A 13,049-nucleotide genomic window follows, 5' to 3' on the forward strand; every position below is an offset into this window, starting at 1 on the left:
AAGACAGACAGAGGGAGAGACCAGCTTCTCTGACACCATCCATCTACCCTTACCTTATTCCCACCTCTCACACCCTTCTCTCCTCCCTCTTCTCCTCTATTCCCCCCCCCCCGCCCCCCCTGTCACCAGAGATGGGGATTCTGCTGCTATTCAGACAGCATGCCCTCCTCTCTGATCTACACAGATGGAACATTCCGGTCTTGGCTTAAATCACAATCTAATCTTGTCATTCATATCCTATGTATTCTCCCTCTCTCCCTCCTCTCCCTTTCTTTCATTTAGTTTTTACTTTGACAGCAGCATCGTCTGCTGCTGTGGGACACAGACGTCACAGCAACATCGGATCGGTGGCGTGAGGCCAGATGTTGCCAGAGTTGCCGAATGGGGTCACAGGAGAACATTCTACTCGCTGCACGGCGGCAACAATAAAAACAGGGCTTAGCTGGGAGGTGAAGCAACGCAGCCAGAGAAGATTGTGGGACGGCAATTCCATGTTAACACAGTCTGGTGTCCTGGAGGGAGAGGACAGGAACACACACAAAACACACATATAGACACACAGACAATCACCTGGACTTGGCAAAGGATGGGAGAAAGGGAGGGGGGGGGGGTAGAGAAAATGAGCGATAGAGACAGACAGAAAAATAAACAGAAACAAATAGTAGAGACAGCAGGTGGTCTGGTGTTGTGGTCTGACTATCAGAAATCAAAGAGAAGAAAAAGAAGAAGGAAGGAGGAAAAGAGGAGAAGGAGAGGAAACTAGAAAAGAAAAGAGAGGAGAAGAGTCTAGAAAAGAAAAGGATAGGAGGAGGGGAGGGAGAAAAGTTGGTAAGACACATCTAGGTTGTGTGAGGAGGACTGGGCTTAGAACGAGGAGGAAACAACCAACAATATCTGCCAACCAAATCAACCATTAGAGACAGGACCAACAGGAAGCTGAGGTTAGCTATTGTAAATATCCTACATCCCTCTCAGTGTCTCTCTCTCTCCTCCCTCTCTCCTTCCTTTCTCTTTATCCGTACTGCTAGTAAGGAAGACTACCAGGGTGTGAAGGAGGATTAGGTCAGCCTGTAAATCCTTTGCTTCGGTCCTCAGCTCCACTCTCTCTCCCGTCTCTCTCCAAACTGTGGTAGCTACTATACATCCCCTGAGAGAACTACTGCCAGACCAAGCTTACACCCTAGCACCATCAATGCTAACTGCATCTACAGAGCAGGTCCAACAACCTAAACAAGTGTCAAGTCAAATTCCTCCCTTCGCAAAACACATAACAGAGGTGTTGGTCAGTGAGTGTGGGAATGTAGACTGAGTTTGTGGATGGAGGCACTGTGACGGCTGGCTGGCTGGCTGGCCCACTGACTGGCTGGCCCACTGACTGGCTGGTTGACTTGCTGATTGACTTTATTAGATGGTGTCTCTCCCCTCCTGGTAAACCAGGTCGTTCAGACCTCTGGGATTTTACTACCAGATTACAACCTGTAATCTCTTCATCCACACAATGCACCCAATCTGCTGTCACAAACCTGCGAGTGTGTTCCTCCTGTTTTTAACATGCTTCAAGCGCTCTCTAACTGACAAAGCCAGCAAGAGCTGTTTTACCTGGAGTGGACTTGAGACACACACACACCTCTCTCAAGCACACACACTTTCTCTCTTCCACACACACACACAGCAGTGTCTCTGAGGCCAGGGGTTTGATTGTGGAAGCATGGCGATGCATAATTGCATGGCTTTCCCCAGATTATATGCTCGCAGTGAAAAACACACACGCAAGCATGCGCAGACACACAAACAAGATACACACAAACACCAATAACAGAGACCAAAAACACAGTACTACAATTAACTAGAGTCCCTGTCCCTTGTTAGACAGATGTAGTGTGGTCAAACAACTGTAGGACAAGATGAAAAGTGAGGTGAAGAGAGAGAGAGAGAGAGAGAGAGAGAGAGAGAGAGAGAGAGAGAGAGAGAGAGAGAGAGAGCGAGCGAGAGAGCGAGAGAGCGAGAGAGCGAGGGAGAGCGAGAGAGCGAGAGAGAGCGAGAGGAAGCGAGAGAGCGAGAGAGCGAGAGAGCCGAGAGAGCGAGAGGCGAGAGAGAGAGAGAGAGAGAGAGAGAAAAGAGGCCAAGCTAAATTAGGCTTTGTAAGTGTATTACTATAGAGACTGGAGATTAGCAGAGAAGGGCGGGGTATTCAGTGATGTGAGTCACAATGTGTAGCTGTTTAGCATTCCACAATACACTGAAGGATCCTGATCTATTAGCATGTTTATCGCTCAGATGAATTCATTGTCATTAGGGGTATGTATTCCGCTTCCAAGCCCTCGGTCCATGTTGATACAAACGGTGTATGTAAGCAGGACATCGAGAAAAGGAGTGTGTGTGTGTGCGTGTGTGTATGATGAGTGTGTGTGTGCATGTGTGATGATGAGTGTGTGTGTATGATGTGTGTGTGTCTCTTCCCTGTAACAGTTAAACAAAGCCTCTTGTAATGCTCCGCTGTGCGGTCTCTCAGGTCCTACTCTGTCTCTTTGATGTGGAGGGGGGGGGAGGGGGGGGGAAGCGGGGTTGGACGACGGGATTGGATGAACGACACTAGATGAAGACCTAATTAGAAAACAAATACTGGTAATCAGTAGCACCAGCTCCCAAAACTCTTCAAGTGAGAGAGAGAGTGCGTGTGTATGTGTGTGTGTTTGTGGGTGTGTGGATCGGAGGGATTTTACTGTAAGCTCAAAACTTTGTGTACTATCCTGTCTGAGGTTCACCCTGATGTTGGTGAGGATGATACACAGGATATAAAAACACATCCTACTGACACACACACACACATGAACTTCCAACCAAACACACACACAAACACTATTCACAGACAACATCGAATAAATCAGAGCCTATTTAAGTTTTTAAAACCAGCTGGCCTTGAACACAACTGTCACACCTGGAGACTGGTGACTGTAGAGACACAATTGATGCTTTACAACTCCTTATTTACACAGACGATAAGAGAATAATTTGAATGTTTTTTGTTTTGAATGTTTTTTGTTTTTTTCCAGAGGTGATGGCCTTTCATCTTTAGGCTTTGTTATGTAGCCTTGGCTTAGTATCTGTGTGTGTGTGTGTGTGTGTGTGTGTTAGTCTGTAATGTGTGTGTGTGCATCATGTATGTGTATCTATGCGTGTGTCTTTGTGCATGTGTGTGTGTTTCCCCCAAGGACTGCCTGGCACCATCAGTAGTGAAAATGAGATGAGATTATCTCCTGAAGAGCACCTGTAGACCCACACCCATTAACAGGTGCAGTATGCTTGTGTGTGTGAGTGTGTGTGGGTGTGTGTGTGTTTGTTGGTGTGTGTGTGTGAGTGAGAATGACAAAGTGGCTCTTTGGCACTATGCAGCAGACGGGCCGGCTGGCATGCGGCGCACACACACACACACACACACACACACACACACACTCGCACATGCACGTACACCCCCCCCCCACACACACACACACAGCCAATGTGTTCTCTCTAGAGAGTGTGGGCACACAGCTGAAGACAGAGAGGAGTTTCAGATGTCTGCTGCTCTGACAGAGGAGAGAGAGAACGAGGAAGGCAGATAGAGAGAGGGAGCGAGGGAGGAATTATAGGGAGAGAGATAGAGAGAAAGAATGAGGAAGGCAGATAGAGAGAGGGGAGCGAGGGAGGAATTATGGGGAGAAAGAGAGAGACAACCAAGTGTGAATTTGTGATAACTGCAACCACGTACATGCATGCAATTATGTGGACCAACCGACCAACCAACCGACAGCTAATAAGCTGCTAGTCGCAGCTAAAAGGGGGGGGATGCATGAGGACAGGTCCCATCTGTTAGTGACTCGTCTACTGTGTTACTGTTGTGACCATTCTACAGTGTAGTGACTAGTCTACAGTGTTGTGACTAGTCTACAGTGTAGTGACTAGTCTACAGTGTAGTGACTAGTCTACAGTGTAGTGACTAGTCTACAGTGTTGTGACTAGTCTACAGTGTTGTGACTAGTCCTACAGTGTAGTGGACTAGTCTGCATTGTAGTGACTAGTCTACAGTGTTGTGACTAGTCTGCAGGTCTAGCTCTTCAACCTGATAGTCAGCTCTTTCTTACGTACTCCACCCCTCTGTCCATTTCTATTTTTTCCATTTCCCTCTTGATTCTCTCTCTCTAACTTATCTGTCTTTCTCTACCTCTCTCTCCATCTCTAACTCTCACTATCCTTATTTCCATCCCTCTTGATTCTCTCTCTTTCCCTCTAACTTATCTGTCTTTCTCTACCTCTCTCTCCATCTCACTATCCTTATTTCCATCCCTCTTGATTCTCTCTCTTTGTAGCTAGTTGTTTGAGAAGAGGAACAGGAAAAACAAGCCTCTTCAGAAAACCCCAGATAAAACCCCCTTCCCTTGTACCAGCACTCTGGAAGTGTCTAACACTTATGAAGAAGAAGTGAGAAGTACAGCTTATAGACAGATCATTAAAAATAAATATGCATCCTGAAACCCACTATACTTCTGACGCTCCTACTGTATTATTGTAAAACAGTAACTTGTTCTTTTTAGTGTAAGACAAAGATGTAGTCTCTCTGTTTAATGTACCCTAACAACAAGGGAAATCAAATCAAGAAGCCAACCTCATTGGCTGATCAGTACAGTTCTTCCTGGTTTTCTCTTTTTGCAGTTGAAGAATTAGTCGATGAGTCACTGTTCCTCTGAGAATGTGTTGTCATTGCACGGTAAGAGAGACCGAGAGAGAGAAAAACAGAGAGAGAAAGAGAAAGACAGAGAGAGAGACCAAGCGAGAGACCGAGGGGGGGGGGGGGGGGGGGAGAACTCAAAGCAGAACAGATAATAAACTCAACCTAGTTCCCAGAAAAAGGGTGTCATTAACTACCAGTCGATAGGCTCTGACAACAGGAGGAGAGATGAAATTAAAAGAGGGTATAATCTGATCCTCCACCTCTCCGTTCGTAAGCAGATCAATGCTAACTTGAAACACTTAGTACTGTGTGATCACTGTCAACAGTAACATGGGGATCAGCCTAAGAGACGATGCTATCGCTATGAGGGTCTGTCGGAGACACAGACAGGATGAGAAGGGCAGGAGAGTGAGGGAGGAGAGGGAGGGAGGGAGGGAGCGGATAGAATGAAGACATGCGGGCAGGGGTGGCGAGCAGGGGGAGGGAGGGATGGAGGGATGATGGGAGGGAGGGAGATGAGAGGTGTTGTTTTATGTTATCTGTGTAATGATCTGACAGACAGGATGAGCGTTGTCTGCAGCTTCAGTGTTATAATTAACGCTGAGCGAGAACATAGTCACAGCTAAGGACTGTTTAAATGTTACGAGAGAGAAGGAACAACAATGTGCATGCGTGTGTGTGTGTGTGTCTGTTTGTACCTGTGTGTGTGTGTGTGTGTGTGTGTGTGTGTCACCTGCAGACACATTGATTTGACCTTTTCCAATCATCATAGGACACAGTAGTATTAGGCCTGATCCAGACGTTTGACACAAGGCAAACTAATGAAGACCTTGTGAAAGACTTATCGATCACCTCCCTTCTTCTCCACCTCCGTTGCCCTCTCCCTGTCCCTCTCTTCCTCTCTCTCTCTCTCTCTCTCTCTCTCTCCCTCCACTCCTCCTCTCCCACTCCTCTTCTCACTTCACTGACTGCCCCTCTGATTCATTCCCTCATCTATCTGCCGTGCTCGCTCCCCTCCTCGCCCCCACTCTCCTCTTTCTCCCTTCCTAGCACCTCCTCTCCGCTCATCCCTCATGCCTCCCTCCTCTCCCCCTCCCCCCCCTCCTCCTCATCTCTCCATCTGTCTTACTGTCAGTTTGTCTGAGGCCTCATCAGTGAACAGGGACACGTCGAGACAAAGGAGACAGCTCTTCTCATTAGCTTCACTGGACACACACAAGGTTTTCTTTTTCCAGCAGAAGTTCTGAATGTGGAGGCCCTTGTTAGATCCACAGCCAAGTGGTAAAGGACTTTACAGTAACATGGTTGTCATCACCCTGGAGACTGGTGATGAAGCAGCTCTGGATTTGTTTGTTAGTCCAATCAGTCTCTCTCTGTAGGAAGAAGCCAATAATCCATTAGATCCTGTCTCTAGAAATCAAAGGAGACGGTTCTCATTGGCCTGTTTGATTATGGGCACACTACATTCTTACACCCAATCAGAAGGTGTACGCATGTAGACAATGCAATGATGCAATCAATCACAAGGTGAAATATGTTGATTCTTTAATGGACACGCGCACACACACACACACACACACCACACACACACACACACTCACACAGCTTCTGTCTCCTCTGCAGTTCTCTCACGTATGAGCATCCTGGCAGACCCTGATCCACATACATAATTGATCAATAGGTTAATCAATAGATAGCAGTCATTAACTACTGTCACGATGACACAAAAACAAGTCTACCGTTTATTACCACGCAGTTACAGTAATACTCCCTTTTGAGTTTGCGTGTGTATTTGTGTGTGCATGTGTAGGCTACGTGTATACGTGTGTGTGTGTGTGTAGGCTACGTGTATACGTGTGTGTGTGTGTGTGTGTGGGCTACGTGTATACGTGTGTGTGTGTGTGTGTGTGTGTGTGGGCTACGTGTATACGTGTGTGTGTGTGTGTGTGTAGGCTACGTGTATACGTGTGTGTGTGTGTGTGTGTGGGCTACGTGTATACGTGTGTGTGTGTGTGTGTGTGTGTGTGTGTGTGTGTATGTGTGTGTGTGTGTGTGGGCTACGTGTATACGTGTGTGTGTGTGTGTGTGTGTGGGCTACGTGTATACGTGTGTGTGTGTGTGTGTGTGGGCTACGTGTATACGTGTGTGTGTGTGTGTGTGTGTGTATGTGTGTGTGTGTGTGTGGGCTACGTGTATACGTGTGTGTGTGTGTGTGTGTGTGGGCTACGTGTATACGTGTGTGTGTGTGTCTGTGTGGGCTACGTGTATACGTGTGTGTGTGTGTGTGTGTGTGTATGTGTGTGTGTGTGTGTGGGCTACGTGTATACGTGTGTGTGTGTGTGTGTGTGTGTGTGTGTGTGTGTGTGTGTGGGCTACGTGTATACGTGTGTGTGTGTGTGTGTGTGTGTGTGTGTGTGTGTGTGTGTGGGCTACGTGTATACGTGTGTGTGTGTGTGACAGCCAGGCCAGGAAGGTGGTACACTGACAGTATTCCCAGTTAAAGCAGGAGCTTTTAGGCACGTGAAGGAACACGGAGAACCTGACCTCTCACTCCTTCTCTCCACCTGTACTCTAAAACATGCTCATATTCTGCTCCCGTCCTCTCAGAGCGCTTCCCCTGTCTTCTCCTTTTCTCCCCTTTTCTCTGTTCTCCCTCTACCTCTCATGCCTTATTTAGGTGTGCAGGAATAAGAGGATGCCAGGTGAATAATTTAAACGTGTGTACTTGGCTTGCCTCTCCCTGCTAAATGAACTCCACAGAGCAACACTTCAATACGTCCTGGCCTGTCGGGCTGGAACACAGACAAAAAGGGAAACAAAACACAAATAACCACAGAGAACAAATAACCAGAGGAGATGGCGCAGCAGAACACCTGCAGAAACACTAAACGAGGCCTGAACTGACTGTGCGCTAATGCAGAGTGTTTCTGTGTACTTAGCCTCTGCTACAAAGACAACATGGCTTCCCAGGACCCAGACCCCTTGGTTAGCAAGGATCGTAGCTACAGGGTCAACCACATGGCGAAACAGAATCGAGCTACATTACACATAGCCTCGATAATGCAGTGTGGAAAAGGGGGAGGGAGAGTGAGAGAGGGAGAGAGAGAGAGAGAGTGAAAGACTGCGTGAGAAGAAGAGCGAGAAAGAGACAAAAAAAGAGGGAGGGAGAGAAAGAAATAGAGAGGGAGTGAGTGAGGTAGAAAGATGCCACTGATCTCTGACAGTTTGTCATTATCACAGTGTGTGTGTGTGCGTGTGTTTGTGGTTGATGATGTCATCTGATCTGCTGGCCACAGGTTCTTACCTAAATCCATTCCTTCATTAAACACTGCAAAATTAATGGTGGTAGAAATGGTATATGAGAGTAAGTTCATCTATCAATTATGAATGAGTGGTTCTAGGCGACAGGGTGAAGACGGATGAAGAGAGGAAGAGAAGAAGGGAGAGAGAGAGAGAGAGAGAGAGAGAGAGAGAGAGAGAGAGAGAGAGAGAGAGAGAGAGAGAGAGAGAGAGGAGAAGAGAGAGAGAGAGAGAGAGAGAGAGAGACGAAAGGAGGTAGAGTGGGAGGAAGGCAGGGAGAGAGAATAAGTAATAGAGAGTTTAAGTTTCAAGTTTATTAACCATTTATAACAAGTACAAGTTTGGGTACATTTAAACTAGCCTATTTCGTTGTCCTCCTCCTCTTCCCAATCCCTAGCAGCCTATCTAAACCTACAATAAAAATATGAAGTCATACAGTAAGTCCAAACCTATGAGCCTATGATAATACTGAATAATTCATTGAATAATTATGAGTTTATCTAGGCTAAGCTCAGAAACAACAACAAAGAAGAATATAACAATATGTAGGCCCACGTGTAATAGATGGAAGTGAAGTGACTAAATCCAGCTGGAGCAGAGGGCAGGGAGGCAGATCGTTCAGGGGGCGAGTGACTGGGGTGAGAGGAGGCGGGGTATTATCCGGGAGGAGGGCAAATAGTTCAGGGGTTGCAGGGGCGGAGGGGATGCAGTCTGGACAGGGGCGGAGGGGATGCAGTCTGGACAGGGGCGGAGGGGATGCAGTCTGGACAGGGGCGGAGGGGATGCAGTCTGGACAGGGGCGGAGGGGATGCAGTCTGGACAGGGGCGGAGGGGATGCAGTCTGGACAGGGGCGGAGGGGATGCAGTCTGGACAGTGGGCGGGAGGGGATGCAGTCTGGACAGGGGCGGAGGGGATGCAGTCTGGACAGGGGCGGAGGGGATGCAGTCTGGACAGGGGCAGAGGGGATTGCAGTCTGGACAGGGGCAGAGGGGATGCAGTCTGGACAGGGGCAGAGGGGATGCAGTCTGGACAGGGGCAGAGGGGATGCAGTCTGGACAGGGGCAGAGGGGATGCAGTCTGGACAGGGGCTGAGGGGATGCAGTCTGGACAGGGGCGGAGGGGATGCAGTCTGGACAGGGGCGGAGGGGATGCAGTCTGGACAGGGGCGGAGGGGATGCAGTCTGGACAGGGGCGGAGGGGATGCAGTCTGGACAGGGGCAGAGGGGATGCAGTCTGGACAGGGGCGGAGGGGATGCAGTCTGGACAGGGGCGGAGGGATGCAGGGGGGGGGGGGGGTCTGGACAGGGGCGGAGGGGATGCAGTCTGGACAGGGGCAGCCGATGGACCGCTACTCAATGAGCATGCACACCGTCTCGGAAAGAAGTTGTGGAGCTGTGTCATGCTCGGTGGAGTGAGACAGAGGGGAAGAGAGAGGAAGGGAGGCAAATGAAGAGGGGAGGGAGAGAAAGAGAGAGAGAGAGAGAGAGAGAGAGAGAGAGAGAGAGAGAGAGAGAGAGAGAGAGAGAGAGAGAGAGAGAGAGAGAGAGGAGAGAGAGAGAGGAGAGAGAGAGAGAGAGAGAGAGAGAGAGAGAGAGAGAGAGAGAGAGAGAGAGAGAGAGAGAGAGAGAGAGGAGAGAGAGAGAGAGAGAGAGAGAGAGAGAGAGAGAGAGAGAGAGAGAGAGAGAGAGAGAGAGAGAGAGAGAGAGAGAGAGAGAGAGAGAGAGAGAGAGAGAGAGAGAGAGAGAGAGAGGAAGGGAGAGCAACAGAAAAGGGAGCGGAGGAGACAGAGAGAGGGAGAGAGGAAATGGAAGAGAGGGGGAGTAAATGAATGTGTCTTGGCGCCTAATGAAATGTGCCTCTAGGAAACCGGAAGCTTGGAGAAAAAAGTCAGAGAGAGAGAAAGAGAGGGAGAAAGAAGGAAGGGGAAGAGAGGGGATGACAAAGGGACAGTCGGCCAGCCAGATAGACAGAGATCCAGTCATCAATCATTCAGCCAACAAACCAAACAGTTAGTCCTTCAGCCAGCCAGACAGGCAGTCTACCAGTCATTCAGTCAGTCAGCCAGTCATTCAGCCAGCCAGACAGTTTACCAGTCAGCCAGCCATTCAGCCAGACAGACAATCTACCAGTCAGGCAGCCATTCAGCCAGCCAGCCAGCCTGTCAGTCATTCAGCCAGCCAGCCAGCCTGTCAGTCATTCAGCCAGCCGTCATACTAACAGAGACACGAGAGGCCTGGAGGCAGACGGAGATCTATTCAATCAGAAGACATTTGTACCGTGAAAATGACTTCTCTCTCCTCCTCTTCTCAATCTCATCTTCTCTCTCCATTCCCCATCCTGCCCCTCCATCTTTCTTCTCCCCTTTCCTTCCATCTCTCCTCTCTCTTCCCTCCATCCCTCCTCTGCCACCTCTCTATTTTCTCTCTCTCCTTTCCTCTCCTCATCCACCCTCCCACCTCCACCTGAGCCCTGACAATATTGACCGGCACACACACACACACACATCTCATTACTTCACATAGGACACACACACACACAGACTGCTGAGAAAGAAGGAAAGCGTGTGAATCTATCAGTATAACAGGTGATGCAATATGCAGGAAGGTTATGTATGTGTGTGAAATCCCAGCAGTTCAGACAGATTCAAAATAAATGAGCTGTGTGATTGGATATCTCTGGTCCCTGCTGGAGGGTGGAGGTGGGGGATGCAGGGTCTGGCCCCAGTGATGCCAAGACTTGGAGGGTAACATGCTAAAAACACCAGCGTGTTTATCATTTCAGACTATGAATGAAACGGAATGGATAGAGTGTGTTACTGTGCGTGGGTATATGTGTGAGTGTGTGTGTGTGTAGACTGGAAGCAATAACCTCCCAGTAGTCCTCCCCCCCCCCCCCCTCTGTCTTCCCTCTACAGGCCTGGTGGATTACACACAGCTCTCTAAAGGCCAGGGAGTCAATGGCACAGCCAGTGTCAAAATGTTATTATTCACTAAATAAGGCTTCCATACTGTGAGAAACAGTACATCCATAAATGTCAGATCTATGTGTGCGTGCGTGTGCGTGCGTGTGCGTGTATGCGTTCGATGTGTTGTCTGAGCTTTTCTGTCACATGTCATTATGACTGAAGGTCAGAGCAGCTCCCACACAGAGTTGGGACAAAAGCCCCAACCGTCGGAGACCTACAGTCAAGATCAGATCCTCTGCAGGGACACTCTGCCTGAAACACAGTGATGACCTGGGTTTGTGAGGTTTAAAGACATCTCTGACCAGCCATCCACACAGCCAGCCAGGCACACAGCCAGACAACCAGTCAGCCAGTCAGCCAGCCAACCAGTCACCCACAAAGCCTGCCACAGTGATGACCTGGATGTGTCCTGCAGGGTGTCACACACTATCAAACACAGCCTAATGCCACGAATAATGGCTTGTTTTCGATGTGCCCGTGTTGCACTTTTAAATGCATTTTTTCTCGGCTGAGGATGGGGGCTAGGGGTTCTAGGATAAGGATGGAAGCTGGAGGCTGAAGATAGGGGCTGGGGTGGAGGCTAGAGTTTGGGGGCTAAGGATTGGGGCAGGGGAACTGGAGGATGGGGGTTGGAGGCTAGAGGTTGAGGATGGGGGCTGAGAAAGGGGCTGGAGTGGAGGCTGGAGGAGATTGGGGGTGGAGTCAGTCGGCCGAAAAATACAATCAGTCAAACAAACAGACAGTCAATCAGTCAGTCAGCCAGCCAGCCAACCAGCCAGTGCAATTAGTCTCTAAACTATTGTTACAGCAGTGTATGTATGTAAACTCGTATAAGAGATTAACAGGGTTAACCACTCATTCAAAGATGCACACACTAAAGAGAGGCTTATCTCACAGTATATCATTAACCCATCTTTACATAATGTGTTCATTTAGCAGACATCCATAAGACACAGGGGAGTTGATCCTGCGACCTCTTAATCTGCAGTCATTTTCTCTAGCCTTGAACCATACACACCCTGCTCTATTTAGGCTAACCTGAGCAGCTCCTAGGCTGTCCAAACAGCTGTCTGTCATCTCGTCTCCTTACAGACAGGAAGTGTCCCAGGATCCACCTATCGAAGCGCTCCTTCAGGGAAGCCACAGGATTGGCTGGATGAGAGCATACGCAGTTAAACCTATTAAACCATTAGCCTGAGCACCTGGACAGGCTTGGAGTAATTCTATATGTGTGTGTGTGTGTGTGTGTGCGCGAGTGCGAGTGCGAGTGCGAGAGAGAGAGAGAGAGAGAGAGAGAGAGAGAGAGAGAGAACAAGAGTAAGAGCAGTAAGGATGCAAGTGTGTGTGTGTGTGTGTGTGTGTGTGTGTGTGTGTAACTCTATAGCTAGCTGTGGCCAGAGTGAGTGGAGAGGAAGCAGATGCAGTTAGAAGCATCTATCTGGCAACCCCTCAAAGAGGAGCAGAGACAGACACCAGACTATACGGGGCAATTAGTTAGAAAGACGATCTGGGAGAGCTGGATGCTGTCCTGCCCTGAAGGATCAGATGAGCTAATGGATGGCCAGTGAAACGAAAGCGAGCCTCGAGGCTGGAGGAACGCTCAAAGGGACTGCAGACGTGAAAGTGAAGTGGCATTTCAGCGACTGTCCATCTCTCTGTCTGGGAGACCGAAAACAAGCCAAGTGTTGGAGTGAGCAAAAATAACTCAACTGAATCTGAGAAACACCGGAGCAGAGAGAGGGGGGCGGGTAGGACGGAGAGAGAGGGTGAGAGAGGGTGAGAGAGAGAGAGAGAGGGTGAGAGAGACAGAGAGAGAGAGAGAGAGAGAGAGAGAGAGAGAGAGAGACGCCACAGAGCCAAGCATATCTGCCTGTACTAGAAGAGCAAGTTTGTGTGTGTGTGTGTGTGCGCATTAGATTATGAGCCTATGCATGCATGGAAGCGTGCGTGCACGGCTCAACTGTGTGTGTGTGTGTGTGTGTGTGTGTGTGTGGTGTGTGTGTGTGTTAAAGAAAGGTATTACCCGACTGCCCTTCAAGACAGGAGCTCAAGTTGAGAAACAGGTCAGACCAGGG

General features: G+C 49.0%; 1 protein-coding gene across 1 annotated transcript in view; it reads right to left on the minus strand.

The window, feature by feature from the left end:
- Positions 1–8,688: 8,688 nt before the first annotated feature.
- The window catches only part of LOC136947617 (uncharacterized), an 18,283-nt gene continuing 13,922 nt past the window's right edge, over positions 8,689–13,049 (minus strand). The window contains exon 2 of the mRNA XM_067241745.1: positions 8,689–9,332. Coding sequence (XP_067097846.1) covers positions 8,689–9,332 — 644 coding nt within the window. The remainder of the gene's footprint in view (positions 9,333–13,049) is intronic.

This window comes from Osmerus mordax, chromosome 8 (genome assembly GCF_038355195.1).
Source record: "Osmerus mordax isolate fOsmMor3 chromosome 8, fOsmMor3.pri, whole genome shotgun sequence".
Taxonomy (NCBI): domain Eukaryota; kingdom Metazoa; phylum Chordata; class Actinopteri; order Osmeriformes; family Osmeridae; genus Osmerus; species Osmerus mordax.